The following is a 23,892-nucleotide window of genomic DNA, read 5'->3' on the forward strand; positions in this document are numbered from 1 at the left end:
CCAAGATGGCCGCCCTAAATCTCGTCAGCGACAATAGGCGAGAACGGTCCATGAGGCGTCTATCCTTATATTATGTTTATGCCATGCTCCTACCATTCCCAACCGTCGTCTTCTTTTTTTTAAGGCGGTTAAAGTGTGCAATACCGCCATCTACTGGAATGGAGTGTGGATCGGGATGCTAACACAGATTTTAAAACTACAATAAACAAAACAAAAATAAATTATACTCTCTCTATTAATTTCGTCTTTTTAAGGTACCTTAACAAAAATAAGATACAAAGTGGAAAGTCCTGTAATCTACGTAACAGTTCCGTCTTCCTTGTCTTTTCCGCCAGTAACATCCGGTTGATGATCACGTGACTCTAATCTAAGAAACGTATTTTTTCCAAATTGCCGTGTTTTTATGAAATTGGTTTATTTTCTTAATTTGAGTCGCTCAAAATGTGAAGTTTCTGCTGGAAAGTGCAGGGGAGCTTCAAATAGGGTTGAATTTTCTCAGATTTTTGTAAACAAGCATATATAAAAAGTAAGACATAAAAAATATGGCAAATAGTACACGCGCTACAATGCATTTATTAAAAATGAGAAGCTGATTAAAATATTGCAGAAAACAAACAGAGCAGCTGATGTTTGATGGGGAAGGCTGCATTTATTCTGGATTTTGAACATACATTAAACCATATGTGCACTGTAAGCAAAAATGTGAATATTTACAAGACAAAAAAATCAATATACACAGAAGAATTATAATACAAGGGGGGGGGGGAATCCTTCAGTAACCCTTACAACATAACATCCTTTAAACACATGAAAGTTTTGAATTTAGCAAAAACTAGAGGGTTGTTAGATCTGAAAATTGCAGCCACCTTCTGAGTTTTAAGGAGATAAACATGAAACGTTTATCTGCTCGCTCAGCTTTTCTCTTCAGTGCATTTCACTTTAGTTCCAAATGTAACTCAGAACTGAAAACAATAAGAAAACCTCAGGTTCGAGGTGTAATCAGAAGATAAATATTGTAGTGTTTGTTTCCATCGCTTCCAAACCAAGGTTCATAACTCACCGAATACCTCAGAACTGAACGCTCATCCAACTCTGATGGGTTTTCTTTGTATTTTTTTTTTTTTTAAAGAGATCATCAAAGCAGTAAATTCTGGTTTGTTGTGGGAATTTTTAAGCTCAGGATCCTCAGTCAATTGTTTACAAACCTGGGTCAAGTTGTTACACATTCCTACACATTTTGAAGGAAAATATGGATGTTTTTCACAAAATAGCAGGTTGCCCTCCCCACTCAACCATGTTGCTACTGCTGCAGTTTGCAGCTTGTGCCACTAGATGTCACTACAACCTGCACCACATGCCTCTGAAAACAGCTTTATGCTGACCTGCTTCTATATTTTCCTAAACAAACTAATACATTGTTGCCACCTTTTATTCACTGAACTGATTTTTTAAATAATCCATGTACGTTTTCTGCAAAACTGTCTCAGAGCTCATCAACCTGCTGGAAAAAAAGTTTTACTGGATGAAAAATGGTAAAAATAAACAAGTTATTTCCTTCTCAACCAACTTGGTGCTGAACCAAAGCAAACTAACAATTTAAGCAGCATTTCAGGAAGCCCATATTTATTTATATAAGGTGCTATAAAAACTGAGTTTGATTAACATCAACCAAACTGTTCATAAATCCAGATTTAAACATAAATTTGTAGACTTTCAAATCGAAAGCTGGCATTTATAAATGCAGCTTGGAACTGTGTGTGTAACTCCTGACTGGAGGGCTGCTTGAAAATGTTGTAAATAGTGTTTATAAATGTAGCCTGATGCTTAAAGCAGAAATTAGAAATCAGATTGGTGATAAATGGCCATGCTGATCTCCCCAAAAATTCAAAATGGAGGATTAAACTAAAGCCGGTTGATTCTGGTTTACCTCTAGAACCAGTGTGGTGGTAAAAACAATTATTCATCCTGAAAAAAATTACTTTCCATCTTTATGTATGTTGTTGGACAATGCCATCGCCACCTAGTGGTCAGGTTTTATCATTTCAGAAACAAGTCGCAGCGTAAAGTCGACGCGTTTCTGTGCTTCAGTAGCAAAATGGAGGGAAAGCGAGGAGGGCGACCAGTTGACTGAAAGTACGATTTCCAACGGTAAACACTTATAAACAAAGTTAACCCTCTTCAACATGAGATTCTGTGTATCTTGTTAAACTCTCCCAACCTTCGGAGTGAAAGTTGAAAGTCTCGTTGATCGCTAGCAGAGACTTTATTCCCAGACAAACACAGAATTTTTCTTGCTGAAATACAGAAATCGTTTCGGTTATGTTCTGCAGACAGTGGTGCTGCTCACCTCGATGGACCAGAAAGCAAAAGATAAAAAAACGATGGAAAAAAAAAAATCCCAGAAAATATTCATTGCAGATAGCAGCTAGTTTAATAAACAGTTTCTGTGCCCTCCGACGAGGAGAAGAAGAAGATGGTGGTCGGGCGGCGGTTCACCCCAGCAGCAGACCCGACAGCGCGTTCAGGTCTCTCATGTACGGGTTGTCGCTGAGGATCCGGTCGATCCGCTGCTTCTGGTCAGGAAAGATATCGTACAGCTTCCTCTTCAGCTCTGATGTCTCCCCCGGCGACCGCTGCGGCGGCGGAGCAGGCGACGGCGAGGGCGAGCGGCGCGGAGGGTGCCACTCGGGCGGCCCTGAGTGCGGCCAGTGTGCGGTGGGGTGGGCCGTCAGGGAGGCGGGGTTACGCAGAGTCTGGACGTTAACGGGCTGCTGCTGCTGCTGGGACGAGGCCCGGAAATCCGGAGGGTGGAACAGCGGCGGGGAAACTCTCCTGGAGAGAGAAGAAGAAACAGGCTGCAGATAAATCCCGAACAACCAGAGTCACAGAAACACAGCGGATGACTCACCTGTTGTCTTTCCGCAGGAAGTCGTCCAGGTGGGGTCCGTCTTTTCCAAGTGGGTCGTCAGGAATCATGAAGTGATCCTCAACGAAGGTAAACTGAAGAAGCCTGTCAGGAAACGCAAAGTGCAGCGTTCACACAAATGGAAAATTTCATATTGAAAAACCAACAGCAATTTGTAAAGGTGAGCTATTATGCTTCCTTTACCTGGCTAGGACAGGTGTGTTTTAGGGCCTCTGTCACTTTAAATCCAAATAAGCTGCTGCTGGCCACGCCCCCAAACTCAAAGTTTACACTCACAGGTAGTAATGGGCTTTTACAGTATTGTCATTTATCGTGATCAGTAAGCAACAGAGCAGTATTTAAAAAAGTCCAGAGACTGTTTGACTCTTTACAATAAATATCACATTCAGTAGAATTTCCCATGAAATGCCCCAGAAAACTCACTTTGAAATGGAAAAACATTCAGTATTAGATTTCAGGAAAACCTGGTCACATAAATTTGTTCTCGTGAAATTCAGTTTTAAATTACTAACATACATTAGGCTGTGTTTGGAGCCCGGACAGTCCTCAGTTTGACAGAATCACCATCCTTTTGTGTTTCTGTGACTAAATGTTAGAATGTAATATAAAGGGCATGAAGAAAACGCTGCTTTCAGGTAAAATATGGTGCTCACCTTGATGTAATACACAAAACAACCAGTAGGTGGTGAGAAAATCACAGAAAATAAAAATATTTCTGAGTGTCTACAGCTGCTTTTAGCATTTAAACTTTGAATAAATATCAGCTGTTAACACTCACATATTTCAGCAAAATGGCAAAAAAAAAAGTATTTATATTTACATTGCATTGTCTCTTTAAATGTTTCACTAGAAAACTAGGAATAATTTAGACATTTAAGACTTATTTTGATTAAAAATTATTTTATCTTCTGGTCTGTAAATGAATCTAAGAAACATTGATTATCTCCAATTAAAGAAGCAAAACATTATAATATCATGTTCCATTAAAATATAATACAAATGTGAGTCAAATGAAAAGAAAAATAGAAAATGTGCCACGGATATTATGGAATACATTAAACACGTGAATATTTCACTAATTAGAACAAGTTCCTGTGAAGATTCTGTTTCCTCTTTCTCAGAGGAACTTTTTCAGTAAAGCTAAACAAGCTATAAATCTTTATTAGTCAGCTGCGTCGCTGGACTTTCCAGCATCTCTCAGGGTAATGAAACACGTCAGCGTCTGACAAACTGAACTCTACAAATCGCAACCAATCACCTCTCTTGAATGATCCGACGCCATGTGTCCGAGGTGTCAACAAAGTCCCGCAGGTTGTCGTTGGTGACGATTATCCCGTCTGTCTTCTCTGCTAGGTGGAGCAGGAACCTGGAAAAAAAAAAAAAAGAGGCAGAGTGGATTGTTTGGATTAGACACTCAGGATTTTCCCGGCGTTCAAAGGTCAGACATTTCCAGAGCGGAGAGGAAAACCTGAAGAGCTCAGTCAGGATCCTGTTTTCAGTCTGAAGGCATTTATGACACAATCTGACTTCAAGTGGAACCGGCAAACTTTCAGAGATATTTCCAGAGTTTCCTCAAATATCTATTCAATGCCAAAGCTTCACATTTAAGAGATTTAACAAAAGGATGAGGCTTCTCTTGATCATTTGTAGACCATCTGAAAAACTTGAGTAAAAGTTTCATTTCAGTTTTCTTCCACCAGATTTTCTCATTTACAGAGAAATAAATTAGCTTCTTATGCTAGCTACACTTTATCACATTTTAGCTTATTTAAAATTTTTTTATGTTGCTAGCTTACTTTTTCTAGGTTTAGCCCATTATTGTTTTTTGTTTACACAATTTAACTTAGTTTATCTTACTATCACTTAGTTCATATTGGTAATTTAGCATGGGTAGGGTAACCAACCTAAATGTTTTCTATGTAAATATGTAGCTGTGCTTTTTAAGCCACTTTTATGGTGGAAAATGAGGTGAAAACGTTTTTTATTTTTACCTGTCGTCATGTGAAGATATTCTCTGGCCGCAGACTTCTCTGGAGGGGGTGAAGGACAGCAGCCGCAGGTCTTCCAGCTGGTTCAGAAAGTGTTGCTCTGGAATAAAAAAAATATGGCTAAGAACAAGATATGTGGAGTCAAATGATGATCTGAAGTATTTGAGTAAATTAAAAATGTCCCTGAATTTGAGGTTTATCACTTTGTGTTGAGATTAGAGGTTTGTAATAATGTGGAAAATACAAGGCCAGTATCTCCAACATTGACACCTTTTCTTTTTATTATTTTTGTTTAAACCTAAAATAGAAATAAAACTTATAGGTGTTTCCAAAATATTTTAAGAACACATTAATATGATAAGAGAGGAAAAATAATAATCAGATAATGATACCAATTTGGTCTCAATATCATCATTGAGAACTGGATGAAACAGCTGCAAAACAGTCGAGATCAATAATTATTGATTAGGTTTGTGTTTTAAATATCTGAAATACTGCCAACTGGTGGCATGACCTTTCCTGTTTTAACTGTAGTTTTCACTCCACATCGTTTTATTATTATTATTTTTAGGCAGTTATGAGGCAAAACCTGACACTGCTGCTGTACAAGTTACTTAACAAGCTGTTGCTAGGCAACCAAAGAAGGAGTTCCCACTTTGGTTACCTAGCAACCCTGAGAGTTTGACCAGCTAAAGTCTTTTTCTTCAATTCCCAACATGCTGTAAATATTGATTATTGAATATTCTATTAAACGTATTATCTATCGAAATATTTATATGTGTATATATAGCTAAACACAGAAAGATGCTTAGTTTTGAACTTTAAGGTGAGCTCAGGTTTACCTGTAGCGAGTCGGTCCCTCTTCTGACGCCACTGTGGAACGAACACGGTGATCTCCCTGTGGCCTCTCCGCCAGAACATTTCCACGGCCAGAGCAATGCCGCGGCACGAAAAGAACCGGTGAAGGCCATGACTACAAAAAATAAAAAGAAATTAAACTTCAAAACAACATAAAAAGATGCAATGGAGTAGGTCTGAAGCCAACGGTTATTTTAGTTTTCCATCGATTATTCTGACAATTAACATGATAAATTCTGCAGATTTTTCATTTAATCTCTTAAGCTTGTTTTTTTACAATATTAAAATTCCGTAAAAAATGCAAACAAACAGAATTCAAATCCTTTTTAAAAAATAAAATGAACAATTTATTGCCTCTGTTGCAGTAACATAGCATTCCTTTTAGTGTATGTTTGATAATTTGTAGCAAACGATGCATCTACAGCAAAACGACTAATTCTAACGTCTACATGTGAAAAGCTCGGCCATTTCTGCTTTACTTTACATTAATACAGCGTAAGCCTAATCTGTTGAGTATTTGGATTAACCAATTATTGACTGTGTAATAAAATTTGAACCAGATGAAGATAAAGATGCCCCTGGAGGAGTTCTGGATAAAAATACTTACAGAAACAGATTTTTTTTCATATTAAATGCAAAATGTACACCGTTTTGGTACATTATATTATACATTGCTTAATTATAGCTCTGACTTAGGGCTGAGCATTTATTGTATTGCTTATCCTTTATTGTGATAAATTTCCAGTCATAAGAATTTTGAATGTCATCATTAATGATGTTTAATACACATTTTGCAGAAGCCTTATTTAATTTCAGATGCAGCTTCATAAAAGTGTGGGGAAATAAACTGAATCAGCAGCTCAAAAAGGGTAAATCTATTTAATTCAGGGGTGGAAAATATGACTCTTGCTTTGCAGAAATTCACCTGAAACTGAATGAACAAACATCTGTGACTATGATGCAATCAGAAACAACGAACCCAAACATTTTAAAGATTAGCAACAACTTCAAAGAAAACAGGCTTTAATTAGCCTCTACAAAACTTCCAGGAGACACAATTTAAAATATCAGCTGACACACAATGTCGCCGGTGACGTGCACAAACTGCAAGCGCACGTCAGACGGCTCCAGTTCAACATGCTGGTAGGTAGGGTAACAAAAACCGCAACGCAAACAACCAGCAGCAGCCCAGATGAGAAACTCCCTGAGCAGGAAGCTGCAGACAAATCGCACAACTATCGACGTTATCAGAGCCAGCAGATCTCTGGTGCTGTTCATCAGGCCCAAACCACCAAACCAATACGTGTCAGGGATTTTTCTGTTTGTTTGTTTGAGCAGCAATGTTTGTTAAAAATAGCACAAAGTTTCTGTCATCACTGATGGATAATTCAGGTACAACAATTTTTAAAAAAAATCCTGGAGGCAAATTAACCTGCCTCAAAAATTAATTAAATATTTTGTAATAATAAATACTGTTAAGCTATTCGGCGCAGTGTGATCTGGCCGGAAGGTTATTTATGTTGCACAACATCGCTCTCGCTTCTGCTAACGCCCACGCCGTTGACGCAAGTATGCTAGGCGCTATTTTTAGCTATGGAGAGAGACGTAGGCCTGTCACGATAACAAATCATGCTGGACGATATGATTGCAACTAACGATTATTTTATTAATCGATTATTCTGATGATTAATTGGATGAAATAGATGGCCACATTCTGCAGATTTTTCATTTAACCACTTAAGAGTTTTTTCTTTATATAAAAAGACGCAAACAAGTAAATGGTTCAATTCCTTTTCTAAATAAGAAAACCTTTTTTAAAATGCAGTGCCAGCTTTCATTTAGTGAACGCTTGAGCTTTTGTAGCAAAAGATGAATCTGCAGCTAAAAATGCTTCCAAACATTAAAAGGTTAAACTCTCAGCCTTTTCTGCTTACAGTGAAGAGCTGATCTGTTGATTTTTTTAAGTAACAATTAAAGAGATTAGTCATGATTAATCATCAACTAATCTAGTAACCTGATCAAATCTGAATATTTTTCTGCATTAACCAATTAATAATTGGATACCAAAAGCAGATTTTTTTAGATTCAGGTGAATCTTAAACTAAGCCACTCAGAGTTTTGTCTGTACCATGTTCTCAGGAGTTAAAATTTTTAAATTAAAATTCCTCCTCGTCATGAGAATATCTCTCCCGTCTGCGCTGGTTCTTTCCCTTTCTGCTCGGGTTACTATCGAGTTTTAGATCTGGACTCACGTGAGCTGTGGTTTCACAGAGACGCATGCAGGCAGCCTGAACAGGTTAGTGATGCCACAAACAATATTTAGCAGCTTTCCTTCCAGGCTGACGTTACGCGGCCAAAAGAACAACCAAGAAGGAAGATTATTGGGACTTTTGGGGCAAACGGTGATGCAATGAGTTACAAAGCTGCAGCAGAAACAGGCACTAAAACACGGCAGATGCTGTCATAAACTAAAGAGATAAAATTTTCCAACTTGAAATCTGAGGAAGTTGCTGCCGAGACTTGTGACACTGATCAGGGGGAAACATTGCAGACCCGTTTCACTTTCCCTGGTGTTTTAACTCTACAAACATGTCAGAGTCTAAACAGGGTGCATTCAGAGGCAGATCGTTTTCAGCCAGGGGTCAATGCAAGCAAAGAGCAGGGAAGTTCCCACAGCTGCTGAGAGAGAAAGTGATGAATGACATGAAAGTGGGGTAAGTCGTGTAATAATCACCAAACTCTGCGGAAACGCAACCAAAGGAGGGAAAAGGGCTCAACTTCATTTGAATGATTTTAAATGAGTGTTTTTTAGGATCAGGGCATGTCCTGGTCAGTGAGCCTTCACTGGGACGTTTTTTTAAACTAAATAAAAACTTTTTGAAATATTATTTAGTGATAAACTCTCAATAAATTAGATTTTATAATAAATTCCTGACAGATTTGATCACTGAAGAGGTTTTTTTCTAACTAGCGCTGAAACAATTAATCAGAATAGTCACGATTAATCGATTATTGACATAATTGTCAACTATTATAGTCATCAATTAATCGTTAACTGGAATATACAGATTCAAAAATGGCCACTTGCTAATAAAACCTACACACTCAAAGCAGTAATTAAGCAAAAACTGTACTAAAACCAAATGCATTTTGCATTTAAGATTAAAAAAGAACCTTCTCTGAACACTCAAAGCAGTAATTAATTGTTTTTATCCGATTAATCATCAAAATAATTGATAAAATAACTTCAGACCTTTAGCATGGAGAGAACAACTGTAGAAGTAAATCAAGACGGACCTTTTGACTCTGTACTGGAAGAAATTGTTTACATAAATCACATCTGGACTTTGCTATTTTAAAATGATATACTCTGTTAAACTAGTACTTTTCCATCAATATTAAAGAATAATTTACTTAAAACAAGCTCTTATATCTACCTGAAATGCTACTTATGAGTTAGTTTTGATTTATTTCAAGTGTACTAAGATTTTTTGATTTTACCGAAATACTTGGTAATACTTGGTGTTTTTGCAGTGTAACGAGGGTTGTCGGAGTAAATGGGGTTGAAAATAAATGGATGATATACTTTCTGCTATTTATTTGTCACATAAAATCCCAGTGAAACACTTTGGTGTTGTAAGAAAAACAGGCAGAACCGAACTGCTGGTCATGTTGAAACATTGGGCTGAGTCAGAGGTGCATGATGGGCACAGTTCGGGTAAAGCAGGAGGAAGGAAGGAAGAAACCAGAACGTGAAAGGAAGTAGTTGCACAAGCAGAGAGTCAGGATAAGGTCATGCAGGATGAAGACCGAACCCATAAATCAAAGTGAAAGCAAAAACTCCTTTCATCTTCATCTGCACATTAAGTCCGTGACAAACAGCTTCTGGATCAATCAGAGATTGAAATCGCTGATTTTCTTTTTGTTACTAGAAAAGGTATTTTGTTCTGAGAAACACCTCCGTAACAAGCCGCCCTCGCTTCGACATGGTGCAACAGCTGCTCTGAGGCCTGCGCACAGTCATACCCAAACGTGATGAGTCACAACAACATGTGAAGGCGTGGGCGCGCCAACGACGCCGGGGTTGTAGCACAGACCTGCACGCATGGTTTTGTGTGGCGCGTGCATGAAGCGGCGACGGTGCTGATGGGAAGGGGGCGGCTTCGCGAGTCAAAAGGAGAACATGTAGTACGCGGTGTGGGACGCGACACCAACTTAACACAGATTCGATTTGTCATCAGATGAGTTGCAGCTTCACACAGATTCTTAAATTAAAAAAAAAAATCAAACTAAAACTGATTCTGACGAAATATCAACATGAGCCGGTTATGACTGGCACTTATTACCAACATTTACTCCCTTCTTTGTTTTTGTATTATCTCAGAAAACGAGGATTGACTCAAGCGGCGCTTAAAGAAAATCTCAATTTCAGCCAAAAAAAGCCAATGACTGATCGCTCACGGTGTGCCAGTAACTCCTGTTTACACCTGAACCACAGCGGTATCGCATTTTCACCCCAAAGGTGAGTAATGAGGGAGGTGGACGATTCTTATCAAAATGTTAGTCATGGTTTTTCTTAAAAGTGAAATCAGATTGTCATTCTGTCACAAAAAGTCTTATTTTTGCTGATAAAGCTGAGGCTGTTTCTAACAATTACACTTCACCCTTTTTATATAATATTAGAAATACAGAAAACAACTTAATTCCTTTTTGAAATAAAAAAAAATAAAAATTTTATTGCCTAAAATGCAATAACATTATTTTTGTGTATGCTTGATCATTTGTAGCAAAGGATGAACATGCAGGTAAAAAAGGCTCAGTCTTTCCTTTGACTTAACATTAACACAGGATTAATTATCAGTAATAATCGATTAATTGACGACTTCGACATTTTTAGTCCCAGCAGGCCTGAACTGTCAGTTTCAGGCCTGCTGTAATAGTTTATTTTCAATACACACGTGTCAATATTCTTTGTTTATTGTGAATCATATGAGATTTTATGTGGCAGGAAAAGGAGCCTACGCTTCCCCTCCTACTCTAACACTTCCAGTTCATCATCTCAAGAGTTTTGTGGCGACTCGACACCTAAAGGACTGAAAGTGACCAAGAAGTGAGAAGCTGTGTGCAGACTCACGCCATCGCCACGTTGCTGCCGTCTATGATGATGTGCCTGAGGTCCGGGTTCCCCCGCTCGTTCGGCAGGTTCAAGGTGAACTGGGTCCGCAGCGACTGGTGGAACCGGGCCAGGCCGGTGACCGGCGGGGCTGGCGGATCGTTGGCAGGCGGGGTCCGGGCCACGCCGCCCTGGAAGTTCACGTGGCTGATGGTTTGGTAGGCAGAGGCTGCGGTCCGGTTGATGGGCTGAGCCGACTGGGAGGACACAGGAAGCAGGAACACTTAGGGGAGGGAACTCAGAGCAGCAGCTCATTCTCAGCTTTAAGTCAAATCTGATGTTAGAAAGTAACACTACAAAACATAAAAAAACTAATGAAAGTAAATAAAAACTAATAAAACAGAGCAAGACTCCAAGGCTGGAGTCATGTCCAACTACAGAATTAAAAAGAGCAAAAACTCAACTAGTCTAGGTTCGCTAGCACTAGAAACGCGTGTTTCTAGCGTTAGCGAAATAAATTTTTATGATCTTATGACCAAAGACAAAAAAGAAATCCTACAACTGCTAAAATCTGACAACTCCATTTTTGTTTACATTTCAAAAAGAAGGAAGTTGCACTCAGGTTCTTCTTCAGAGGTTTCTGTGTCATTTCCTTCAGTTGTTCATGGAGCAGCGCCCCCACAGGCGAGGAGGGTAACATGTTTTGACTCAGTGCAGTATGACAGAACCGCAGCAGATAAAAATATATCAATGTTGTTTTTTTGTCCCAATTAAACTGAGTCTACCAACTATCAGGTGTAAAAACACCTTTAATCACTTTTCATAGCATTTAGTAAAACTGGAGTACGATTTGCTATAAATGGACAAACAGGGCAGCAGTTGTTATGGAATAACTACAATCAAAACGTCAGCACTGAAAAAACACAAAAACTCACCAAGTATTTTTGTGAATATCTTAGTACACTTAAAATAAGACAAAACTAAATTACTATTTTTAGCAAGATGTCAGAGCTTGTTTAAAGTCAGTAACTCTTTAATATTGATGAAAAAGAACTAGATCCATCCAGATAAATCCACTTATAACAAGACATTTTTTCCCTGTTATCAGTGAAATAATCTGCCAAGGGAATAAGAACCGTTTCATCAATACTAAATCATTGACTTAAAACAAGCTCTGACATCTTGCTGAAAAGTTACTTATGAGTTAGTTTTGAATTAAAGTGTACAAAGATATTTGCACTACAAACTACACCAAAAATACTTGGTAAGATATTGTGTTTTTACAGTGCCTGAGCCTGGACTGGATGGAGAAATTAACCCATAATTCAACAAAACCAAACAAACAGAAACTCACGCTGGGAGTTGAAGCCAGAGAGGCGTTACTCAGCCACTGCGCCGTGCTGCGCAGCGCCGTAACGCTCTCCACCTTCACTGGTCCGCCCAAAGTTTGAGTCCCACATCGAGACAGGTAGTCCCGCTGCGTGACCCCGCCCCCTCCTCGCGCCAGGTAGTCTGTTCGGGACCCGGACTGCGTGGGGTCAGGGTGCGGCATCGTCATTATCCGGGACATTCGACCGTCTGCCGTTTTGGCGCTGGTGGGGATGATGTTGTCGTCATCGTCGATCGTAATCACTTCGTAGTTCCCTGCTCCGCCCTGAGCACTGGAGCTTCTCTTGATTGTGATGGCCTAAAAAGGATGTGATACACAGAAATAAATACATGTTTATTTATTTAAACAAATTTAATCAAGATTTCTTCAACTTTAAATTGTTACTTTAAAGTTTAAGTGTGGGGATTAAAGTCTGGAAGCAGCAGCTTTGCAGATTTTCCTCTGCAAAGCTGCTGAAACTCTGAATTCCTTTAAATCAAGGCTAAAACCCCCATTTGTTTAATACGGTGAACCAATTCATCAGCAAGCTGATTTATTGGTGCTGATTTCGCTAATTTTGGGAGATCTGTGATCCATTGATACTTGGATGTGAAGCCGATCTTTTCTACCTCAACAAAGGTCTAGAAATGAACCCCGTCTTCTTCTGTTCTGCAGTGAGAGGTCTGACTGACAGACCGGCCCACCAGCTCAGGTCTGCACGTTTGCAGTCGCCCCACTGTTGGAAAACTCAGCAACTTTCTTGCTATATATTCTGCGACGTTTCAGACAAAAAAATTCAGTACCGGCCAAAATCGGAATCGGCAGTCAGGCTTTTTAAAGATCAATAATCGGAGATCGGCCAAAAAACTGCAATCGGTGCACGCCTAGTCTGTAGATCTGTTATACTGATCTGTTATAGTAAAACAATGACTGGTTGCAGCCCCATTCAAGATTCGTCCTTGGTTTTACAACGTTTATTCTAGTCTAGAGTGATTCTTTATTTGTCCCTTAATAACAAAATGTATTGGTATGCACAGCAAATTGACAGATTAATGGAAGCTTTAAAACGTAAGGATTGTGCTGTAATGGCCAGAAATGAGGATTATGGGATTATTTGTGGCTTGATGTGAGATTACCTGCTGAGTGCTCGTCTCACTGCCGCTGCACTTCCGCCGGTGTCCCAACCCGTTGCTGCTTCCTCCTCGCTGGCTCGGCTTTATGTTCTCCTTCGACCTCCCAGAGTCTCCCAGCTCCTTTTCCCTGAAACGGGACGTCATTGACGAGGCCGACGAAGACGAGGAGGAAGAAGAGGAGGAGGAAGAGGAGCAGAGGGTGTCGGCGGGACGCACGGAGTTCATTCGTCTCTCTCTGTCCCCTACTTTGCAGTCCTGCTCACAACGTTTGGTTTCTTCAACTATTTTCTCCAGGATTAGAAAGGTGTCCTCCGTCTGCCCCGTCGCCTTGACGACGCGCTCCACCACTTCCTGCTGGTAGCCCATGGTTCTGGAAAGGAAATGTAAATCTCACAATATAGCTACAACTTTTAAATGGTGCCCAAGGTAAAATTCAAGCCCTTAAAGTACATAATTTGTTACTGTTATTAATAATGTTTTGTGGTATTGTGCTTTATTCTACAGCAGGGACAAATTTTAGGTTTTGAAACATCTCTCTCACCTTATACAGAGAACACATTTGGTGCACTGTACAAGATTATAATAGCATAAGCTAATTCAAATTCAAAACACTTTATTGATCCCAAAGCGAAATTAAATGTTGTAACTCACATTAATTCAATTTAACTAATAAATTAATTCAAATCTACAATCCCGTGACAAATTACAAAAACAGATATAATACAACATCTCTTCCAGTTGACTAAAAGTGCTGGAGCTCAGCTTGGGTTGCTAGGTAACGGGCGGAACTCTGCTGGGGTTGCTAGGTAACGGGCAGAACTCTGCTGGGGTTGCTAGGTAACGGGCGGAACTCTGCTGGGGTTGCTAGGTAACGGGCGGAACTCTGATGGGGTTGCTAGGTAATGGGCGGAACTCTGATGGGGTTGCTAGGTAACGGGCGGAACTCTGATGGGGTTGCTAGGTAACGGGCTGCGCTGTATTGGGCTTAGTAGGCATGGGGCAGTTCCTACTTTCAAAAGGATTTTGACGACAAAAAACATTAATTTATTGCCAAAAAATGGCTGGGTGTTTTTGTCTTTAAATGCAGCTGAATCCCAAATGGAAAAACAAAAACGTGCAAGGTGTGAATTTCCCTTTCAAGATTTACCTGAAAAAGTTCACCAGGCAGCGGAGGTTGGTTTCTGGGCTGACAGCCTCACCGTCGTCTGGTACGGCCTCGCCGGACTCCTGTGTGATTGGACCGGCCACCGTGTTCGCTTTCCCTGAGTAGCAGGAGGAGGAGGAGGAGAGCGTACAGGATGCAGACGGGGTTTTGGACCTGCAGCTGCTGCCGGCACCCCGGACCTCCCTGTCCCGGGGTCGCTCCCTCGCCGTCCTCTCTGGCGACTCCTCCTTCCGTTCCAGGGAGTATTGTCTCTTTGTATCCCGAGTCTCGCTCTCGGATGAGCGCCGCTTGTGTGAGGGTCGGGTGCCGTTGAGCAGGACCGCTTCTGGACCCAAACCCGCCTTCCCGCCTGCACAGACAGACGCCGCCGCCGAAACGCCTTTCTCCTCAAAGCTGGTGTCCAGGATGCGGTTGGAGAGCTCTGTCACTGGAGTGCTGCTCTGTGAGCGGTCCTGGTCAACCTCCGCCATGCTGGGAAGCAGCGCCTGGTTGACCTGATAGTGGGAATAAAAATGATTCACTGAAAAAACAGAAAATACTACCAAGTATTTTTGGTCCAATTTTGTCTTATCTCAAGTATATTAAGATATTTGCACTAAAAAATAGACCAACATTCAAACTCAGGGCTCAAAACTTTTGAGTACAAATGCAGCTAATTTGAGCCATGGTGCAAAAACTGAAATGATTAATTGATTATTGAAATATTCATCAACTAATTCATTAGTCATTGAATACAGTAAACAGACTCAAACAGGTAGGCAGAGGAAAGGCTTTAGATGCTCAACCTCACGGCTAACTAAGCTGGGTTGGTGGCATCAACTAGCTCACTCACTCTTTGGTTACCTAGCAACAACTTGCTGGATAATAAGAACTTTCAAGTACCCTCCAAATTTGGTTGCCTAGCAACAACCTGCACAGTGACTTGCACAGCAGCAGTTTTTGGTTTTGTCACTGTGTCTCATAACTGCTTAAAAATAAAAAGGTTGTGAAAACTGTGGATAAAACAGGAGGTTATGCCAACAGTTTGGTATTATTTCAGATATATAAAACAAAAAAAACTGATTAATAATTATCAACAGATATGAAGTGCTTGCATCATGATAAGTTTTTCATCCAGGCCTGACTCAACTGCAGAAATAAATGGACCTTTTGATGATTTTCTGATTATTCTGTAAGTATAAACCTGCATTTTTTCCCTAGAAGCGTTTGCCATAGATCATATGGATTTAACCAACCAGTGCCAATGTGTTTGTGCTGGTGGGGCTGTGAACCAGTCCCAATAACTCCTCCTTCAGAGCACTGGGCAGCAATAGGAGCTCCATGGTGTATTTATCATCTCTTTCCTCCACGAAGGACTTGAACGCTCGCTTCACCGCCGATTCTCTGTCACTTGGCAGACTCTTCTTCTCCTGCGCAGAAAACACAAACAAATGAAGACAAAACTCTAAATAACTGCTAACTCAGCAACTTTGATGAACGTAATTTCACCAGTCCTACTTGGAAGAGAGCAACAAACTGCTGAACTCTGCTTTGCGCCATCACAACAGGCTCAGCTCGGCCCACCAGCCACAGACGGCCCGGTTCCGGCACCAGAACCTCGGCGCTGGTGTCCCGGATGAGCCTGTCCAGGAAGAGGCCCCGGGCCCCGGCGAAGATGCAGTGCATGTCCGTGGGATAGTGCTCCTCTTTCTGCAGCTCCGGGTCGCAGAGCCCTCGAACATACTCCTTCAGAGAAAAAACTAAAACATTAATGCTGCAGCTTACGGCTGTTTTAGTAATCAAGCATTCTGACGAATAAAATAATAAATTAGAAAAGATAACTCATTCAATTCCTTTTTTAAATTAGAAAATTAACATTTTATTGCCTAAAGTGCAACAATATAGAATTACTTTGATGATTTGTTACAAAGGATGCATCTGCAGCTAAAAAAAATACTTACAATAACATGAGAAAAGCTATAAGGATAACCTTTTTTTTGATTAACTCATTATTAACTGAATAGCCAAAGGTGCATGTGTATTTTTTACAGCTTTATATTACTATAGTGTGTCCTTCCAACAAATGGCCTTTTTTATTAATGTGCATACTCCAGGTAACGATTAATCAGTTACTAAATTAGTTGACAATTATTTCAATAATCAATTATTACGATTAATCTGATGAATCATTCAATAATTGAAGAGCAAAAGGTATTTAATAAGAGATAATCTTCTCAGAATTTGACACTTGGCGAGTTTCGGGAAGAACGTATTTACAAAGTTTTTTTCATTAAATACAAAAGGTATATACATATTTTACAGCTTTCGCTTCATTACTGCTCCGACTATCATTCATTCAGCAAATGGCCTCTTTTAGGGTCTTTATATTCCAGTTAACGATTAATCAATTACTAAATTAGTTGATTATTTTAATAACTAATTAATCACAATTAATCATTTCATCCCTAAAAAAATGGATTTCAAAATCACAAAAGAGCAAAATTCTTCATATTTAAGCAAATGCGAAGAGAGAAAAAAAAGAAAAAAGAAAATGAAAGTAAGGTCGGAAGATATTTGTATTAATTTACGTCACGTGAGGCTGAAACTGAACAATTTGCAATGAATCAGATTCAGATACTGTTTGGGTGAATCAGCAGCGTTCTGACTGATAATGTGACACGCCCGTTTAGCATTAACGAAACACTCGACGTGAGGGAAATTAGTCAGCAATGACCCCAGGAGCTCAGGTCTGCGTTAGTCAAGAGAAACAAGGTGAGGCTGATTCAGCTTTTACTGAAAAGACTGTTTAAAATAAAATAAACTTTTATAGAAACTGGAAATAATAAAAAAAAAACACCATCAACTTCATAAAAGTAATAGATAATAAATTACATTTACTGAAAAAAAAACACTTTACAATAAAATAAACAATTTTTAAAAAACAGAGTTGACAAAAAATACAAACATAAGTATAAACGGTCCTTATTAAAAATTTAAACCTAAAAAAATTGTCTATTCAACTCATGAAAAATGTGAGTTTCATAATTGAAAAAAAAATCTAAAATTCAAAAAGAATAAATAATATAATAAATGACCTTTAAACCTGAAATAAATGTATTACAAGCTAACAAAATATATATATGAAAGTTGAAAATTCAAAACTATACATCAAGTTGAAAAGAATAAAACAAACAAAACCTTTTAGTGAAAATATAAAACTGGATAAAACAATGTATTACTGGTTAACTAAATAAAAAATTATCATAAAATTTTTAGAAAACATAAAATTGATTTTAAAAAAATAAGCCTTTACTAAAATTAAATGTATTACAAGTTAATAAATTAAAAATATATCTCAATAAAAGCTGAAAAAGACCCCATTCAAATTTAAATATAACATTAAATATAGAATAAATAAAATAATTAGTCTTCACTGACTGTAGCTAGCTAGATCTGTCAGTAACATTGCATTTTGATATTGGCCCAAATTTTCATATCACTTTATATGATAATTTTGATATCTCTGATGAATTTGCACTCAAATCTGACGATTTTAGTCATTTATTTACATATCGTATCGTAAGATAAGCAGAGCTGGGCCAATATTAACAACCGATGTTTGTTTGCATCTCGTTGCCATTCGTGTTTCAACAGGAGATTGGTCATGTGACATTTGTTTGGTCATGTGATACTGATGCAGTGCAGGACCAAAAGATGTTTCAAGCAGAGAATAAATGTAGGCATTGTGGTCGTTTTCTTAATGTTTCGAGGAAAAATACATGTAGCATCGGTAAATATCAGTTATCAGCCATTACAACTAAGTTAACATCAGATAAATGACATTTCCTAGCTGTACCTGAAGCCATTTTAAAACTTTTGGACACAAAAACTGAATTTAGAGAGTCTGGATAAACAGAAACACTGAAGCTAAGCTTTCTGGTAGTAGGAAGCTAAAACTGACTGCTGCTCATCATTGGAGGCTGATGAAATCTCCACTGAAACGTTTTGGTTTTGCTTGACTGGCAGAGCTCAAAGCAGCTGCTGAAACACGACCAAGACTCGTGACACAGGATGCAGAAGTGTGAAAGAGTCTCTTCTGTGGGAAATTACACCCATAATGTGTGGCTAACTTTTGATCTAAATGCCGTTTTTCAGTAAGCCAACAGCATTATGTCTGAACAGAGCTGCAGCTCACATGACTTTTAAATTGTGCTGTGAATCAAAAGGATCTATTCACAAACAAACAAAAAAGAGGATTTGAGACCAACCTTAAATCCATCTGACCAGATTATTATTATTATTACCTCAGGTGTGTTCATGTAAACGGCAGATAAAGAAAACCAGAACATGGACTTCCTATGTGGAGATCCCCTGGTTAAAATTCGCTCTGAAACTGCAGCTATGGTCAGAAATGTTTAGTTAGCATTTAATGTTGTGGAAAATATGTTAAACTGCATCAGCAGCTCAAAAAGCTAAAAGATATTTTATAAAATCTGCAACATAACTTTACAACAAAACAACCAACTTGGCAACCAAACTGAATAAAGAACTAGAATCAGGCGAACCGTATAGTCACTGTAAAACATTCATTTCAAACTAAATTGACTTTTTGTGGAGAAAGTGGTTATTTTTGTCTAATCATCACATTTTTTTAACTTCTGCAACTTGTGAAGAGATATTTTACTGAGTTCTGTGATTCTTTGTGGTTATGATGAAAAAAGGGAAAAAAACGACATTTAATTCTCTAGCAATTTTTTAATTTAAAATACAAATCTCTACTAGGAATGTCACAATAAATTAATGTCACAATGTGTAATTAATCACATGATAAATTACAACAAGCTCAATAATTCCTATTTGCATGATTTATTGTTGTTCTCTTTTCGTTCTTTCAAAAACTGGACTGCAAAGGTTTTCAGTCTGATGTTTTAGTCTCTACTAGTCATTTTTTTAAACCTTCATAATTCATTGTATTTGTTGTTTCTGTTTTATTTATTTGGGATATTTAATCAATTTCTAGAGTTAAATGTTCATTAGAAGTTAAAGTTTATTGTTCTTTGAGAATGTGTTCTTGCATTACTTTACCATAAGCATTACATGATTTTAAAATGATCTCAAAACAACAATATCATCACTATAACTTCTAGGAAAATTTATCATCCAGCAAAATAATAAATTTCTGGGAAAATTTACCATTATTATAGTGACAGGTATAATCTCTACTTTCAAGTAGGAATGTACCAATTGCAGTTTTCTAGTTTTCTGGCCGATCATCCACTAATGTTAATTTTTTTTGTCTGAAAAGTTGCAACAAACAACAAATTGGCAACAGCGAAAGAGACCAGGTTGCTGCTTTTCAGACTTTTGCAACAGCAGATAAGACCAGTTTATGATGCGATTATTGGCTGATCACAGACAATGAATAAAAACAAAAATTAAGGATTTACTGGCTGGCCAATTTATCCGTGCCATCCTAGTTTCAAGTGTGTCAAAATTAAGTTACCCAAAATACTTTTTTTGTGAAAATACTTAAGATCAATAAATTACAAATTCCTTATGTTAATTAAATTTATGTTTACTCAGCATTAAAAATGACACTGATTAGACTTGTTGAAACATGTTTTTTTTTAAATATAACTTAACTTGAACATAATTCATTGTTTTCTGCAGTCACTGTGACACATTTTACTGAATAAATCATTTCCTATTTCCTTTCGCCAGGTAGTGGTTATGAGAAATGGTTCATAATGTGTCCTGCAGAGTTAAACGAAGGTTAAATAAAACACATTTTATTGTTGGGAGTCAGTGTGAAAGACCCCTCTGAAGCCGACTCATTTGAAGGAATATGAGCTGTCAGCATGACACAGATTTTACCCTCGTATATAAAAACTCCTCATCCATTGTTGTGATTCATTACAGAAAACATAAACAGGTCAAATAAAGCAGACCAGACTGGAGACTTTACTATTCAACTCATGAAAAATGCTTTTTGGTAAAACAAAATCTCATCTCTAGCATCTCATACTTGAAACCAGACATTTAATAATTATAATTTTGATTCTGTTTTAATCAAAATTATATATATGTGCTGCTTGTTGTTGCTCATTTGGGACAAACTATAATCTTGTATAGTGATGCTCATCTTCTAAAGGTTGAGTAATTATCTCCTCATGACTTATCCAGTCACATAAAAAACTAATGTTCTGTTTTTATTGAGTTTGTTTTACCGAAGTAAAGCATTTACACTTATTTTATGAGTAGACATGAAGACAAGAGATGCAAAAGCTTTCAAAAAGAATGACTTAGTTTTCTCAATCATCAATGTTCTGTGCTATCAACAGTAAATCTGCTTTAATGGGGTTTTCCACATCTGTCTCACTTTGTTCTTTGTTTCAACTAAACAATCCAAGCTGGAAGAAGTTGGTGACTAAGAGGAAATAGTAAACAATGCCAAAGAAAACACGAGCTGCAATTGTTTTGCCATGATCAGGATTCACTTCTTTTAATTTGGATGTGGGTAATTGTTACCACCCCCTGCCAAACCACTGGTATTTTGCCAACTTTATGTGGAATCTCAGAAAATTGCTCCAAAACCAAGGGAAAAATAATACATGCTAACAATAACAATAGTAGTCGTGTATTTGGAGCTACACAACCTCTCCAATCAAAGCTTGCTTCCCAAATTAGGACAGAAATAAGGAGCAGTAGGTAAATAGCTTTTTGGTAGAAAGCTATTGTGAGTAGCTTTAAACCAAAAAAAAGAGCCGATTTTCTGCCCAAAACACAATTTTGTATGTAATATGAAAATCTTGTACAACTCAATAAGTCTGTAACCAATATATAAATAATCCTTGTCGTCTGTCTGGTACAATCAGAGTGTGGGCTGCTTTTTGTGCTCCAATTGCTTAATTTGGGATTAAACTTTTAGCTGCACTGAATAATTAATGGTTTGTTATTTTTTAGGGCAGATTGTAGTTTCAGGAATTTGCAGAATTACAGAACAAAATACCCGAAATATAGACCAGTCCTGATAACGACTAAACTGCTAACTGGTCAGGCTTTTCTAAAAATATGTAAAGGGTCAGATCTTCATCAAATCCTTTAGCTTAAAAACAATAAAAGCTCTTTATTTATTTAGAATATGCATCATCACAGTTTTCAGTTAGGAAATCCCATTTTACAGTAATAAACTAACTTTTTTTGTTCTTATTTGTGATCAAATAACCAGCATTTATTCTAACAACTCACTATTCGCCAAAGATTATGGGTTGAACTTTTAATTGTGTTTATTTTGGTTTTGTTTTGCTAATGTTTGTGATTTTCTGTGTCTTTTCCCAGATATCAATGTAAACTGAGGACAATCAGGACTGTTATATGCAGTCAGTAACATTTAAAAGCTCTGACAGTTGGACCCATTTCGTTTTTACATCAAAATGTTTTGAAAGTTTTTAAAACATAGCAGTTCGTATTATCCCAGAGGTCATATTAAGCATTGAAACAACTGGTTTTGACAGTCTGTTTTGAAGATTTTTGCTCAAATAACTAAAAAAATGATCCGTTTTACAATGAGAGAAAGTGTCCAAAACAGGCTTTTAAAGTTTAGTTATTGTTTACATAATCAAAATTAGACAGTTTGCTCTGGAAAGACCCTTTCTTCTATCCTTTTGGGGTGGAAACTGTAGAGATATAGAACTAGTTGTCAGTTTTTATTTCATAAAGAGCTTTCTTCACCTGCTGAAAACTGGAAGATTAGATTATTCTTGTACTGATTGGTGCATCAATACTTCAAAGTCCAAAAAAACACTTAAAACCCTGGAAAACTGATGACAGATTTTGGGAGATGACAAGAAAGTAACAGTTGATTTGAGATTTTTAAACACTAAATAAGACAGAAGGGGAAAATACAAACAAATAATGGTTGTATTAATATTTTAAACCTAATAGTAAGTGAGATAATAAAGTTAATTTTTTGAGTTAAGGTTTTTAAGACAATGGAGTGAGGCAGAGAAGCTGTTGGTCAATAAAGTTGAGGTTCATGCCACTGACACACACCTGTTCACCAGGGAGTGGTACAGTCGATATGCACTTTAGATTTCCTTATTTCTGACTACAAACGGCAACAGGTCACAGTGAACTGTTGGTTAATGTAAAGAAACCGACGTGACAGCGTTGGTTTGCGTACAGAAAGGCCGGTTGAAACCCACCTTCGCCTTGGACACGTCGTCTCTGTTGCCCCGGAGCTGCAGCCATATCTGCCGGGATGTTTTGCTGCCGTGCGGCTGTCCTGTGTGGTCTAACAGACCAATAATTGTAAACGTCACTTTAAAAACTTGCTCCACTCGGGGCCTGGCACACTTCAGCTCCTCTTCTTTGTCCTCCAGGACCGTAAACTCGTCCACTGTGGGGGCCTCCGCTTGCTGCCTCCCGGCCGACGCAGGGAGCCTGTTGCCCGGCTGCTCCGGGCACGCGAGCTCGGTGATTCGTCTCATTCCGAGCAGAGGCCGAGTTGTTGACATCCCGCCCTGTCGCTTCTGACCACCGCGCCTCTATATTCAGACCTCCAGGCGCTGCTGGCGGCTTCTGGGAGTTTTCATGGCCTCTTGTCTGCGTTTGTTACGGAGCTGCGACGTAACGTTAACCGCCTCTAACGACATGAACGCGGCGGCGGCGGCAGCTAGCGTTAACAAGTCGGAAGCTCGGTCTGACGTATCCGGAAAGTCCCAGTGATGGCCTCATCAGAGCACTACAGCCCGGTCGAGTGTTGTGTCCTAAGATGATTATCTGCCCGACAGCTAAGAAAATAAAAACTCCGCTCAAACTAACCAAATTTCTGACGCCATCCTGATCATTAAATAAGATCACAGATTATTTAAAATGTGAGGATCAAACAAACAAAAATAGGTTTCACATCGGGGTAAAAACCACCGCTCTGCCCTCTGGTGGTGAGCAAGTGTTACTAGCTTGAGATTGATTCAATTCAAAAATATTCTATTAAAGTTGCAGTATGTAACCTTTATACTTTTTTTTCTTTTTACATATTTGTCCTGAGAGATTGGTAAAAGACAAATATTCTGGGAAAAAATAGGTTCCTCTGCCTTGATTTCTGCTAATACTACAGCATGTCAGAAGATCCTATTGTGAATGCTCAGGCGAGTTAGCACAACGATGACGGATAAACTGTTTTTCTGTAACGGTAAACCGTTTCTCAGTCAATAGCACGTTTAGCAGTGAGTGAGGATGATTGACAAGGCGAAGACACTCCTCTTTAGCGCTGGATTTCTTCAGATATCAAAAATAACTCAGAGAGGAGGTAGAGATCAATTCTTTTTCCACAGATTATGTCTCATAAACTGTCACAAAA

At 38.4% G+C, this 23,892-nt stretch overlaps 1 protein-coding gene across 1 annotated transcript; it reads right to left on the bottom strand.

Annotated features, from left to right (window-relative positions):
* Positions 1 to 624: 624 nt before the first annotated feature.
* n4bp1 (nedd4 binding protein 1) lies at positions 625 to 23,466 on the bottom strand. The gene is made up of 12 exons (XM_007553158.2): positions 22,736 to 23,466; positions 16,050 to 16,277; positions 15,788 to 15,961; positions 14,535 to 15,046; positions 13,391 to 13,757; positions 12,240 to 12,572; positions 10,907 to 11,142; positions 5,757 to 5,887; positions 4,918 to 5,014; positions 4,185 to 4,292; positions 2,909 to 3,010; positions 625 to 2,832 (listed from the first exon to the last, which is right to left on the bottom strand). The coding sequence occupies exons 1-12, from the start codon at positions 23,045 to 23,047 to the stop codon at positions 2,493 to 2,495; spliced, it is 2,940 nt and encodes a 979-aa protein (XP_007553220.1). The 5' UTR covers positions 23,048 to 23,466; the 3' UTR covers positions 625 to 2,492.
* Positions 23,467 to 23,892: the final 426 nt, after the last annotated feature.

The sequence above is a fragment of the Poecilia formosa genome, unplaced genomic scaffold (genome assembly GCF_000485575.1).
Source record: "Poecilia formosa unplaced genomic scaffold, Poecilia_formosa-5.1.2 Scaffold55, whole genome shotgun sequence".
In the NCBI taxonomy this organism is placed as follows: Eukaryota; Metazoa; Chordata; class Actinopteri; order Cyprinodontiformes; family Poeciliidae; genus Poecilia; species Poecilia formosa.

Coding starts and splice junctions, on each gene's coding strand:
- n4bp1 (XM_007553158.2), bottom strand. CDS start 23,047: ATGTCAACAACTCGGCCTCTGCTCGGAATGAGACGAATCACCGAGCTC. Junction 15,047..15,787: donor GCACAAACACATTGGCACTG/GTTGGTTAAATC, acceptor TCCCACTATCAG/GTCAACCAGGCGCTGCTTCC. Junction 4,293..4,917: donor ATATCTTCACATGACGACAG/GTAAAAATAAAA, acceptor TTTTTTTTCCAG/GTTCCTGCTCCACCTAGCAG.